This window comes from Montipora capricornis, chromosome 12, assembly GCF_036669925.1.
Source record: "Montipora capricornis isolate CH-2021 chromosome 12, ASM3666992v2, whole genome shotgun sequence".
Taxonomy (NCBI): domain Eukaryota; kingdom Metazoa; phylum Cnidaria; class Anthozoa; order Scleractinia; family Acroporidae; genus Montipora; species Montipora capricornis.
In genome coordinates this window covers 41,102,038-41,115,944 of record NC_090894.1, presented here as the reverse complement: position 1 = coordinate 41,115,944, position 13,907 = coordinate 41,102,038, and the positions used below count along the sequence as shown (strand labels likewise).

The following is a 13,907-nucleotide window of genomic DNA, read 5'->3' as shown; positions in this document are numbered from 1 at the left end:
CGCACCGTGATAGTAGCGGCCCTCGCACACCACCTAACGTATCGTTAGAACAAGGAAAAAAACCGAAAGGATATTTCGTGCCCGGCAAGAGCGAGCGTTAATGATGAAAGACGTTATTGAAAGAAAACACCTTAATGCGATGTTATCAAATTAAAACCACCTATTCAAGATTTCTATTCATGACTTCCGCGAAAAATCTCCCAAATTTGTCTAAGTCCAATAAACATATCAACATTTTGAGCAGCTAGTTTGCTTAAAAATGAAAAGCAAAGTGCGGTTGTAAGCATTTTAGTTGCCAAAAATATCTTGTCGAAGTCAACGTTTCTTATGCTTCAAAACTATACATCTTTATTCAATGACGAACAACAGGTATCGTTTGAAGTTGTGCCTTGGCAGTTTGTTCGTTGATTCCGACAAAGTTCCGTTTCGACTTTTATTTTCATCTAATCTGCTGCTTGACACTTCCAGGAAAAAACAGAAATGTTGCAAAACAAATTTACTGGGATTACTAAAGTGTTTTTCTTCCATACGCGTGGGGTTTTACCGCTCAGTATCGAATACTGTTACAGCACTCAGGACTCTTTCATACATATCAAACAGGCTCGAAAGCGTTTGCGTACTTTGGGAAAACACTTTGCCATCTTCCCTTACACTTATCACGACTAGTATTGAGAATACATGTTTCACCAAAGTTGCTGAGTACCAACCTTCTGAAGAACAAAATTGCCCACGAATCTTACACGTCCATTCGGCTGACAATATGAGCGCGAGAAGCAGTAGCATGATAACGATTCGTACTGAATAGATAAATGAAACATCTGTTTAGATCCAGAAACACCACCTAATCAGTTAAGGAAAGACACTAGAGTGCTGGCCAATAGGAGTTTAATAAACTGATCACAGTAAGTCAATCTCTTCCAAAAAAGGTTCTTCGGGAACGACCAGCGATACTATCCCAATAATCTTTTCGGCCTCTTGCAAAAAAAGGGCTTTCACTTCGCGTTTAGTACTCAAACGGAAAGAAAATGCTTAAACATGCTAAATTGAATGGGGCTCTTTTATTTTTTATTAAAGGAAAGGAAAGGAAAGGAAAGGAAAGGAACTATATTTAAGTGTATCGTCGTTCTAGCGCTGGAGCGCTAATTGGGGACACTGTAAACTGAAATGAACAATGAAAGTAAATCAAGTCAAATGTTGGTTTTTGAGGAGAGGGGAAAACGGAGTACCCGGAGAAATCTCTCGGTGCAGAGTAGAGAACCAACAAACTCAACCCACATATGACGCCGAGTCTGGGAATCGAACCCGGGCCACATTGGTGGGAGGCGAGCGCTCTCTAGCATTAATCTCAGACAATAAGTTCAATGTTCATAAACCACGAACAGGCTTTTCCAAAATACTAGAAATAACCATGTTGTAGGTAATAGACAAACAATCAAACCAAATAAAATTCATTAGCTGCGTAAATCTCACGTTATCATTACTCTTGGCATCAAGAAAAATTAACTAATTTCAATTGGTTTCAGCCTTAGTCTTTTGTAGACATTAATTAACATTATCTCTGACAGACACACTCACTTCTCACTTCTTTTAAAAGTGTAATCCGTTATTACTCCATTTTCCATATATTATCACATAACAGTGCCACATTTAGAATTATAAAATCTCTCAAATTCGATTATTTGCATTTTTATTCAGAAAGGTATTTTTTTTACACAGCCATAGTTAATATTGTTTTTCGTGCCATGCATATATACGAATAAAGCTAATTTTCTGCTTAGTGAGAGGCGCGGTGGCCTCCTGGATCGAGTGGACCGGGCTCGGGTCCTGGCCGGGGACATTGTGTTGTGTTCTTGGGCAAGACACTTTACTCTCACGGTGCCTCTCCCCACCCAGGTGTATAAATGGGTATCGATGAAATGCTGGGGGTAACCCTGCGATGACTAGCATCCCATCCAGGGGGGAGTAGAAATACTCCTAGTCGCTTCATGCTACGGAAACTGGAGATAAGCGCCGGCCTGATGGGCCTTCTGGCTCGTAAGCAGTGACTTTTAATTTTCTGATTGCTATGTGGATACTAAGACAGTCTCTGAGGTTCAATTTGAAATGGATGACTTACAGTTAGTAATAGTAATAGGTCTGGGTGGAGTCCAATTCGGTCTGTAATCATACGAGGGATAACAAAATCGCGCACGACCGCGCAACGGGAGTCCGATTTGTTTAAGGATGATTACAGACCGAACTGGACGACACGAAGTCCTGTTACCAATTAATTATAAAATTTACAATACAGGGAAAATTTTGCATCAAAAATTTGAAAAAGGAGGCGTAAATTGTTTGATGTCGCTGTGAAAAAAGAGAGTCAATTTAGGAGTCTGTGCTCTGTTTCTATGGTCATTGAAACCAAGGTTATGATTGGTTGATTTAAACTACAACTTTGAATGTGATTTGCTTATTGAACTGTCCAATAACAAATTGTCCGATCAGTGAATTAACCGCCGAGGACTTCCCCATTGACAAATTAGTCAGAGTGAAATCTATAAGTGTCAATTGGCATTTATTGCGGTGAAAGGTTAAACCCATCACAATCGAGGAAATTGCAATTTTTATGATTAAATGTAGTATATGAAAGTCGAAGAAGCAGTTAAGTAGCGGCTTTAGTAGTTGGAAAGAAATCCTGAAAAAATCCAGGCACGAATTGGTTTCGAAACCGCGGCCGTTCTATTGCGCTGCACTGGTTTACCCTCTGAGCTATTATGCCAACTGGGAGCTGATTAATTGTGAGTTTGAAATACGGGATATAATTCGAACTCAAAAGTAACCAAAATGGTTTCTAAACTTTTCTTTGGATTTATATTTTTGTATCTTCATCGATTTTTTTATCTTCTCGTTTCATTTGACTTATCTGTTCATAGCTCTTGATTTTTAGGGGATTTTCCTTTCTTTATTTGAAACATAAAAGTAATCTTTCTACCGAAGCAAATAAAAAATTCATTTGCCTCAGGTGGTCAGGTGGTCTTGTTCATTTCAATCTTTTCTTCGTCTTCATTTTCATTGTTTCCTTCCTCTTTCACATTTTTCTTTATTAAGCCTTTTACGTCCATTTTCTCTCTTATCTTTGTAACCGGCTTTAAGAATTCTTCACTGTCCACACCTCGTAGTTTCTTTTCAATGCCGTGCTTTTTTTGTTAAGGGTCCACAGACGGATTTTCCGCGCGTTGCTAAGGAAGTGAAATGTTACTTCCGGTGACTGACGTCATCATATCGTGAGCTGACCAGAAAACCCACTCACAAGCAAAAATCACCACACGAACTATTGTTTACATCCAAGGTTTTCCTCGCCCTTCTTCGCGCTCGTTCTCAGATCAACTGCGCATGCGTAAACGAACTGACTTCCTGATTGAGAAAAAGATACATTTTCTTGAATTTAACGGAATACTTGTTCAAATAAAAAGAGAAAGCTGAAGCTATGGATTGTCTTGACCCAACTAAGTCGACTACAGGAGAAGTATGGTAAAGGAAAGTTCAAATTTGCGCACAAGAATATGAACCAAACGTTTTCGAGGGTACTCCTTCTTCATCAGTGGTTTCAGTAATTGACACCAAAGCCCCGAGGATTCAATAATTTACTCCTGTTTAGTTCAAACTTTACTTCTTAATCCGTTGATAAGTTGCCGAGAACATTAATTATCCGCTATCTTGTTATGCAAGCATCTAAGCAAAGCAGCATCCTAGCAACCCTTTTGCACTCAAAAATCAGTGCAATTTCGTATTCGTTAAACCCCCTTTTAAATTATAGAACCCATCCGTTCGTACATGTGAAATTGATATTTCTTCATAATATTAATCAGGTTATACAAAAATTACAATCAATTTCCGTTGGGGTAAAAACATATTTACACTTCTGTGAACTCTTAACATGCTTAAATCGAATAATGTCCATACCCGAGATAATGACATCCATCTGCTAAAATGTACCGTTTGTCGTCATAGGGTGAAAGACTTGTTTTGCTTAATGTCTGTGAATAAATTTGACGGTCTTTGGCTTCGAATTTGATTCATTTGCGCCATCTGCACTTGTTTCTCTAGGAGACATGTCTTATAATCCTGATGTTGGATTTTTCTCTTGGTCACGTTATTGGAAATCCTTTTTCTGTTTTCTTTTCCACTGGTTTGTCATTTTCCGTGAACAGTATGGAGATATCGTCAGTCGCAGGCCAATATATTCCTCGATGGGTATGTCATGGGTCTAGTCTTTCATTTCCCCAGCACCTTTTTGTTCCTCGCACTATACAGAAAATGGGCTCTTGGGTACTCTGTCGTGCCAAAGTAGTCTAGGTCTTCTAGGAAATTTTGGAAGAGGTCATCTGTCTTGACAACGTAGCACGAGCTATGGGTGTCTGGCAAAAAGCAATTTAGGATAGGAGCCGTACCTTGAGACCATGTAGTTGTAGAGGAAATCATATATTAGGACTTAAGACAGATCTAGGATCGTGAAGCCAACGTAAATCAGACGATTCAGGTACAGCCTGGTCTTCTTCTCTCTAACAGCCGCTAGATCTTCGCAGAAGATGCGGAAGGTATCAAAGGCGGGTGAGGCCGTCAGTTTGGCGACCTTGTTTGGGTTGCTAGCTATTTTGACATTCACACACTTTCGCAGGTTTTCTATCGTTTTACCAAATACCGCAAGTTACTGGTCCCACACCTAGAAATCCGGATACGTGCGACTATGTGTCAACATGCGAGAGGCAAACCACGCCACCAAACGAGAAAAACACCTTATCCCTACCTTTGATGAACTCGCAGCCGATCATAAGGGCTGATAACGTCAGTGGCTTCATAGCTCATTTGGTTAGAGCGTCGCACCGGTATCTCGAGGTCACGAGTTCAAACCCCGTTGAAGTCATGAATTTTTTAGGCATATCTACCCATAACTGCAATTTTGCGTTGTTGTGCCATTTTTTATCTGCTCGTTTACACGATTTTTTATTGCCTGGAACGCTTCAACTGAACAATCACAACCCGGTTTTTATAGATAATCCGCTACCCAGTTAATGCCATTTGTGCTCTTCCCAGCTGAACAACAGCAGCATTACGCCTTTGGAATTCACCATTTCCGAGATGCTCTCACGATTCACAAAATAACAAAGAGAAACGGGAAATCGTGGTTCACAGCAAATATTTTTTGCAATATCGCGCTTCTCGCCGCCCGTCCCAAGCCCCTCTCCATCTCTCGTCCCGTTTACCAACTGAATGCGTGCAGAACCAACCCATTCTCCTCCTTGAATTAACGATTCTCTTTAATCTGTAATTTGCTCTGAATTTGCTACTATCGTTAACTTAGAAGACTGAAAGTTTGATATCGATTATGGAAAATGTTCATATAGTTTTTAAAAGACAACCCAACAGTATGGACATAGGACTCTCACCTGAGAGTGTTTATTTACCCGTCACCTAACCACTTGGCCACCACACCGCTAGCTGCTCAGGGACGATATTTTGAACACTATTTGATAATGCTGTATTATCACTCGGCAACAAACAATATTAAACATTGCCAAAGGTCGGTTACCAAACTTCACCTTTTAAATTAAATCAAAGCTTTTATTATTCTTTAGCAACGATATTTTATGGGAGACTAAATGCATGTTTCTTTTTGGAAGTGCGGTGTTTTGATCTTCAGTAGTGAAGCGGATAGAGTATTAACTCTGGGTTCAAATCCATTCCACGGATATGGTTTTTTATTTCCTTTCTTTCTCTACTACAACAAGTCCTGGGACACAGTGTCCTAAATAACCGATAATAGTAAATTCAAAGCAAATTACGAATTAACCGTAATCGTTAATATAGAGAAGAGATCATGTTGGGAGAACAGGCTTATTTCAAAACAGCGGCTGCATTCAAACAAAACATCATCATCCTCAACAACAACAACAACAACAACTTTATGACCTTGTTTAAGTGGAAAATAAAGATTTACATATATATAGTGGGAAAAGTAGTAGGCAAAAGTTACTCAGATTAACTAAAAAGCTAGCCTAGCTGAGTAACATAATTAAATGATTAGAATGATTAGTTGGGAATACAGAGTTGGTAATATAAGGTGAACATAGCGAGGCTTAAAAAGACACCAATTCCATAATGCAATTATACATGTAAGCATAAAGACATATCCCAACTCTCTATTGTCACGTTTTCAGTTTAATTAACCTCTCTTGTTACAAGCGTAAAATGTTTTGAAATGAATGTATATTAAAGTGCAAGTTATAGACGAATGAGAGAAGTGATCTTCGCACTGAGTTGATTGCTCAATTTAAGCAGTTGTCGCTTACAGACACCAGAGAAATTCAGGTTGTTCCAACGGAATTCAAACCCATAAACTCCGCGATTCCAGTGCAATGCTCTACCGACAGAGATATGAAGCCACACAGTTGTGAGGGGGTTGTTTCCGTGAAGGACTCAATGAAATGATTATATACATAGTGGAGTCCCCTATAAATGACAATAGCTTAAGTTGTTCAGCCAGTGCCACGATCACTGTTCGATTCACATTTCACGTGGTCCCTAGCTCGTCCCCAGACCCTCAGCAAGCAACAACACATCTTCCTTCCCCACCATAAGCAACAACATCTCCACTCCCCCACAGCAGATGAAAGATTACGATTTGAACAAAACGAGGACGTGAAAGAACAAAGGCCAGGGTACAGGGTTTAAATATCTTTTGTTCCGAATGAGTACTGAACTCTTGTCAGTTTGGACCACGAAGGTACGATGGGGAGGGAGTTCAAGAATAGTCCGAAAAAGGGATTAAACGGTGTCAGTACGAGAGCGAACTGCCACGCGTGATCCTGGATGGAGTGGACGAAGGATTCTGCTATGGTGGTCATAGTTGCGTTCCTCTTTACTCTTGTCATTTAAGATTCGTTCCCTTGTATTGGGAGTCAGAATCTCTTCCTTCAAGTTTTGTAACCGTGGAAGAAGGTCACGCAAGGTGCGAGCTCTTCCCGCAAGAACTGAGAGAGTGGTGTATTGTGGATTGCCAGCATTTCTTTCCAGACCTCGTCATTCATAGAGCCACATTTCTTGAACAGCTTTCCACATTTTTTACGGTGCCCTCAGCCTTACCATTTGACTGGAGGTGCGTAGGAGATGTGATCGAGGGTATGTTGGAAACCCCAGTCTTTGGCAAAGACTTCAAAACCCTTAGAAGTATATTGGGGACCACCATCGGAGACGACTTCTATAGGGTTCCTTAAGCGAGGGGCGCCGTAGTGTTTTCTTTAGATCACGTAGTTCAGTAAAGAAAGAAAAGTAGTCGTTGATAATGAGGCCCTATTAGGGGGGGGGGGGGGGTACCCATGTCTTCCGTCTGAATTTCACAGCTAGCTATGTCGCAATTTCGGAACATTCTTGTGTCGCCTGTCGGAATTTCATTAATAAATTTTAGCTCGTTGCCCCTCTGACAATCCCCATTCGCTGGAACGACGCCAACGGAACATACGGCCTCTATCTTTAGTACTTTTAAGCCCAGGGTTTTGAGACCTTTTTTGATGTTTAATACCTATTTAGACTACTTGGAATAGTTGTTGAAGTCAATGAAATTCCATCCAGTAAACTATACAAGTGAATAAAGGCCTAATCTGGCAAAGCAATCGAGCTATAAGAGCGGTTCTACAATTCTGGTAGTGCAAGAGTCTAATGTTTCTTCCGAGTTCAACTCTGATTTAGTTGTCAGACTGTGCTTTTCTGTAACTATGACAACCCAGGAGGAAGGACATTATCGATCATTCATTATCCGCAAGGCATGCGTTTACAAAAGGTCTGTGAAAAATCATAGTTAGTAGAGGGGACTGGTTATGAAAATCGGCAAACCTCAAAGGGTTAAACAATAGCGCGGTCTCTGATATTGAACAGACCCGTCACGTGACTCTGACCGTGCACAAGTTCGACACTCCGACGACTCGCTTATGACTCTGATAGTGATGTATTTCAATAACTCGCTTACGATTTGGAAAACCGAGATGAACGCGATCAATAGAGAAAAAAGTATTTCTCTGACAGACTGATGGAGTGCGCACGTGGGTCATGCAGGGAGAACATGATACGCAAAGCGGAAACGTCCTCAAAGGGAGTGATGCACTGAATACGTCAATCACATAAAATGAACAATCAAAACAGCAGTAAAATGAGATGTATTTCTGTTCGCCTTTATTGGACCCGTATTAGCCATAATTGGCCATTATTGTTAACAATGATCATTATTAAGTAATTACGACGAATTGTGTACGCGCAAATGTTCCGCAGTCCGCAGAACATTCACAATTCTGAAATTCCCTGTCGGTCAGTCTTGACATTTTTGTCCCTTTCGCTAATTCGTCGTAATAGTCTGTCGGTCGTCGCCAGTTCGTGGCTATCATGTCGCCGGTTCAAGGCCATGTCGCTTGTCGCAATTTACCCCTAACAGGGCCTCGATAATGAGGTATTCGTGTCCATTAAGATTGCAACGGTCAAGACCCAGCTTCTCCCAAGGTGTCGTTGTTAAGACAAGATTTAAAAGTTAAATTAGAATCAATATTGCACAGTCTTGCAGGGAATGCGTTCCACAGTGTAGGCGCAGCTACACTAAAAGATCTGTCGCCAAAAGCCTTTTTCTTTGTCCCCACTGGATGTAATAGAATAGTGCCTGAATCAGAACGCAGTGAATAGCGTGCGTGCTTTCTTACATTAATTAAATCGCTAATATAAGCTGGTACCATACCATTTAGTGCTTTAAAAGTTAAAAGTAAAATTTTAAAATGTATCCTATACCTAACTGGCAACCAGAATAATTCTTGCAAAACGGGCGTAATATGGTCGTATTTGCAGCTGGAAGTTAGTAACCTAGCTGCTGCGTTCTGTACTCTCTGAAGTTTGGTTATTTCAAAATCTGGAAGTCCATAAAGAAGTCCATTGCCATAGTCAATTCTGCTTGTGACGAAAGCATGCAGAACCATTTCCAATTTATCTCTCGCCTAATATTGTAGCGCCAGAAAAATGGGTAGACATGGAGAAGTTACAGTCAAACCAGGAGCCACGATTGCGCACTTCAGACACGGGCTTAATGTCTGTTGTGCCAACACGGACTGTACAAGGATTAATTTTCAACAGTTGCTGTCTGGATCCGATAATAATAAATTCAGACTTATCATCATTAATTTTTAGTTTGTCCTGGTACATCCATTTTCTTATGTTACTAATGCATCTATCCATGGCGCACACCGCCTCTGTCTGATCCGTCGGATGTTGGGATTAAAAGACAAGTAGAGCTGAGTGTCATCAGCGAAGCAATAAGCACCAGGTAGATGCACTTGTATTATCTCTAAGAGCTTTGAGTCGTAAACCACAAAAAGAAGCGGACCCAGAGAGCTGCCTTGTGGAACACCGAAGGGCAAATCGAAGCTATCTGATTTAACCCCATCAAAAAAAATACGTTGACTAAGCCCTAACAAGTCAGCAAAGTGCACGTGCCCAGCAGCTTCAGCATCACACAATTCGTCGTCGAGTGACGGCTGTTCCACGGAAAAGAGCGAAAGAGCGTCTGCTGCCAAGTGATATTTTCCTTTGACCTATTGTGCAGTAAGGGATTAAGGTAGCATCTTCATCATAAGTCGCTGAAGTCTGGGATTTTGAACATTTGAAATTCCCATGCAGTTCAAGACTGGAACGAAAGGTTGATTATCAGTAATCAAGGGAAAGTTGTGTAATCCTTGAAGGCACATGTAGCACTTCTGCATAGCCCAGCAAGCAACCAGCACCTCAAACTCTATCATGGCATAACGGCTTTCTGTAGGAAGTCCAGAAACTTGAACCAGCTTGTACAGGTCTCCACACACCATCTACCAACTGATGGAGAACAAAGTCCAATCCCGCGAGATGCATCAGTAGCAAGAATCGTTTGTAGATTGACACCAAAATATGTCAAAGTAGACGCCGTACTCAAACGATATTTTACTTCAACGAAGGCATGGCTGTGTTCAGGTAACAATTGGAAGACTGCGTCCTTTGTAAGAAGAGGACGAAAGGGAGCCATAATTTCTTTGAAGAAATTACCAAGCTGGTTTACTAAGTCGAACCATGAGCGAAGATCCGTGAGGTTCCTTGGGCGAGAAAAATCCCTAATAGACTTAAGTAAGTCAGGACTGGTTTGGATTCCCGTTGACGACAGGCGAAAAACACCAAAATCTAATTCAGCGACAGCAAGCTGTGACTTGTGACGACATTGAGGGTCCAAAATAAGTTTTTTCAATCCTGCATCCCGCGGCAGTGAGCATTTTCATCCCGATCCTGCCTAGTTAAAACCACTTTGCTCCAGCTCAAAGCGACATTTCAACTGATCGACAATTTAAATAGCTTCCATATTACCAATAATATACTCTCATTAAGCAGCAATAGCCGTCCATAATAGTTAGGACAGCCTTAACAACAACAGTCTTAAATAATAGTTCAGACTGTTGAATAATAACTGCTACACGGCTAACGTTTGCAAAACTTGTACTTGTACATATTCATTTCCTTGACATTGACATCTTAAATTCCCACGATTCACTCCGGTCTGATCTTGTAGGTCAGTCGGTTGAGTAGCGGTGATCTCCTCCGAAGCACGCGGGTTCAACTCCCACCCCAGTCAGAGTTTTTCTCTGTCCTTGTACAAGTGGGCCATTGCCATTAGTAGGGCTAACGCTCATGCTGGTTTATATAATAATAATAATAATAATAATAATAATAATAATAATAATAATAATAATAATAATAATAATAATAATGACATTTATTTATACCGCGCAAATTCAACTATGCAGTTTTCAAGTGCGCCTTAGAATAAAAGAGCAATATATTACCAGTATATAAAATATGACAATATATAGTCAAAATTACACGAATGAGTAATTATCTAGTCTATGAATTACAATAGTATATCAGGAAAAGCTTTTTTAAAAAGGTAAGTCTTCAAATTACGTTTAAAAACTTTAAAATTGGAAGTGCATCTAAGATCTAACGGATGATTATTCCACAGTTTTGAGCGGCGGCTACAAAGGCTCGATCGCCAAGAGTAGGGAGAGTCCTGAAATTTGGATTTGAAAGCAGATATTTGTTATTTGATCTGAGGCTGTAGGAAGAATTAGGTTTAAAGTAAACAAGAGATGATAAATAATGAGGAGCTGTACTATGGATTGCTTTATGAGTGATTATAATAATCTTATAATCTATTCTAAACTTTACAGGTAGCCATTGTAATTTGTATAATATAGTTGTCATATGGCATTACCGTGGTGCTAGGTATAGGACTCTTGCAGCTGCGTTTTGAACACGCTGCAGTTTAGTGAGAGCGCAGTAGGGTAATCTGTATAAAAGTGCATTACAATAGTCCAACCTGCTTGTGATGAAAGCGAGGATTAATTTCTCGGCAGATTCTATGCTTAGATATTTTCTGACGCGTCTAATATTGTGTAGATGAAAAAAAAGCACTCCTACAAGTTTTGGTTATGTTGAAGTTCAGGTTGAAATGGCAGTCAAACCAGGCCCCTAAGTTTCTAAGGGGTTCGGTGCTCGGTGAGATGATGGATTCGCCAATGGTTAGAGCAGCGATTTTAGTTTTCTGTAGCTGCGCCTTCGTCCCAATGATCATAAACTCAGTCTTGGAATCATTGATCATGAGTTTATCATTGATCATCCCACAGAGGCACGCTTCCATTGCTGCAATGGCGGCGTCTTGATCGGAATCATCACGTTGGATTGAAAGCCAGATAGATACCGGTATCATCGGCATAACTGTGCGCTGTTGGCAGGTGCTGGCTAATTACATCAAATAGCTCACTGGTGTAAAGGGAGAACAGCATTGGGCCGAGACAGGAGCACTGTGGCACACCAAACTTCAAATCAAAACTGTCTGACTTTGCACTCTCGATTACAATACGCTGGGATCTATTCGACAGATAGGATTTGAACCACGTTACTGCTTGATCTTTAATTCCAAATTTGTATTCCAGGAGCCGCAGTAATATGGCATGGTCTACTATATCGAAAGCAGCGCTTAAATATAGGAAAACTAGTAATGTGACTTGTTGTTTGTTCATGTTGACGAGTATGTCGTTGCGCATGCGCAGTAAGGCAGTTTCCGTGCTGTGATTTTTGCGGTAGGCTAATTGAAATTCTGGAAGCATCTGATTGGAGTACACGTGATCAGAGATTTGTAGTGCAGCTGCCTTCAGTGATCTTTGAAAGTAGTGCGAGATTGCCGAGGGGCCGGTAATTTTTCTTTATCAGATCCATGTTGACTTTCTTTAACTTTGGTCTCACTAAACCCTCTTTCCAAATGTCCGGAAAGTGACCACCACTGAGCGAAAGATTAACCATGTTGGAAATGGTCGGTAAGAGTTTGTTGATGTAGTCTTTAACAATCTTGATAGGTACGGGGTCATTGTCGCAGGTCTTGTTTGGGGCATTCAGCACCAGTTTTTTTATACCTTCAGACGATATAGGCTGGGCGTTAGTGAAGGGTGTGCCAGCATACGAATGCTCATGGATGCTACTCCTGATCCGAATGGTCAGGCTGACTAAATGAGGAGTCAATTCTATCCAGCTTTGAGCGAATGAAATCGATCTTTTGTAGAAAAATCTCCCAAAATCAATAGCAAGCAAAGTAGGGTCAGAGTACTTGGGGTATTGTTCCTGTGACGACCCCTCTAGCAGTGCACCGGCCGTCTTGAAAAGCTTTCTTTGATCACAATCGTTTTCATTAATAACGTTCAAATAATAGTCATCCCTTGCTTGCTCCATCACGTGATTTGTATGATTGCGTGCCTTAATGAAATTAACCCTGTCTAACTCGAGCCCCGTCCCTCGCCATATTCTTTCACACCGTCTACGTAAACGCTTGGTTTCTTTGATTTCGTTATTGAACCAAGGAACCCGCGGACGAACTGTGATAGTCTTCTTTTGAAGTGAAGTATGTTTATCTAAAAGGCTAGTCATGGTAGAACCGTAACAGGAAACAAGGTCAGCAAGTGCATCGGGTGGATCCTGGCATAGCTTCGATTCCCTGGGATCATCCTTGAACGATTCAATGTCAATAGCCTTAGTCTTCCGGTAGCAGATCTCCTCAACAGTTGTAGCCGGCATACGGAGAGTTGGTTCAGATAGAACAGTACAATGATCTGACAAGAAACTGTCAGAGATAGGCGTGGTCTGAACAAGGCCCTCCAAGTCCCGTGTAATGATCAAGTCTAAAGTGTGCCCAGAACGGTGAGTAGGAGCAATCACGTGTTGTGTAAGCCCCATGCACTTCAAGAGATCTCTCTGGGACGTCCACATTAATGCTCATGTCTCCTACAATGAGGAGACGTTCAGATGTCAGCACAATTGATTCTAGGTATTCAGCAAATTCGCCGAGAAATGTGGATACCGTCACTGGGAACTTTTCTGAGTACAGTGTCCGATAGATAATGGCAACCTTGACTATGTTGTTTCCTGAGATGACAATATATTCAATATACTCAAACGAGATTTTTTCTCCAGCAGGGTGAAAGGTCTCCGACAGTTATGTGCGAGACAGCAGAGCGATACCACCCCCCACATCGCTGATAGCGTATTTGATCATGAAACATGTATTCAATTATTATAGGAGTGCATTCAGCTCTAACCGCCTCATCATCCGAGGATAGCCAAATCCCATCACGCCCAAAGCCCTGTTCGCTAACGAAATGATGACAGCAATCTCGCCTTATATCTCATAAGGATTCCAGACCGCGCAAATTCACGAGTGAAAAATTGACAATAAAGTTGACAGTTACTTGTGAAAAATACATTGTTCGTGGTTAGTCTTACGAAGCTCGTTTCATCCCGCATCCCGACCAAGGGACTCATCAGAGACC

The 13,907-nt window shown here is 41.0% G+C and overlaps 2 protein-coding genes across 2 annotated transcripts in view; both read right to left on the bottom strand.

The window, feature by feature from the left end:
* The window catches only part of LOC138027783 (uncharacterized), a 47,546-nt gene extending 46,753 nt beyond the window's left edge, over positions 1–793 (bottom strand). The window contains exon 1 of the mRNA XM_068875396.1: positions 708–793. Coding sequence (XP_068731497.1) covers positions 708–783 — 76 coding nt within the window. The 5' untranslated portion in view covers positions 784–793. The remainder of the gene's footprint in view (positions 1–707) is intronic.
* An 11,423-nt stretch (positions 794–12,216) lies between these two features.
* On the bottom strand, positions 12,217–13,347 carry LOC138025892 (uncharacterized). Its single transcript, XM_068873038.1, has one exon. It carries the CDS (start codon positions 13,345–13,347, stop codon positions 12,217–12,219), a length of 1,131 nt encoding a protein of 376 aa, XP_068729139.1.
* Positions 13,348–13,907: the final 560 nt, after the last annotated feature.

What these genes read in the sequence shown, in the direction of transcription:
- LOC138025892 (XM_068873038.1), bottom strand. Translation starts at nt 13,347, where the DNA reads ATGTGGACGTCCCAGAGAGATCTCTTGAAGTGCATGGGGCTTACACAA.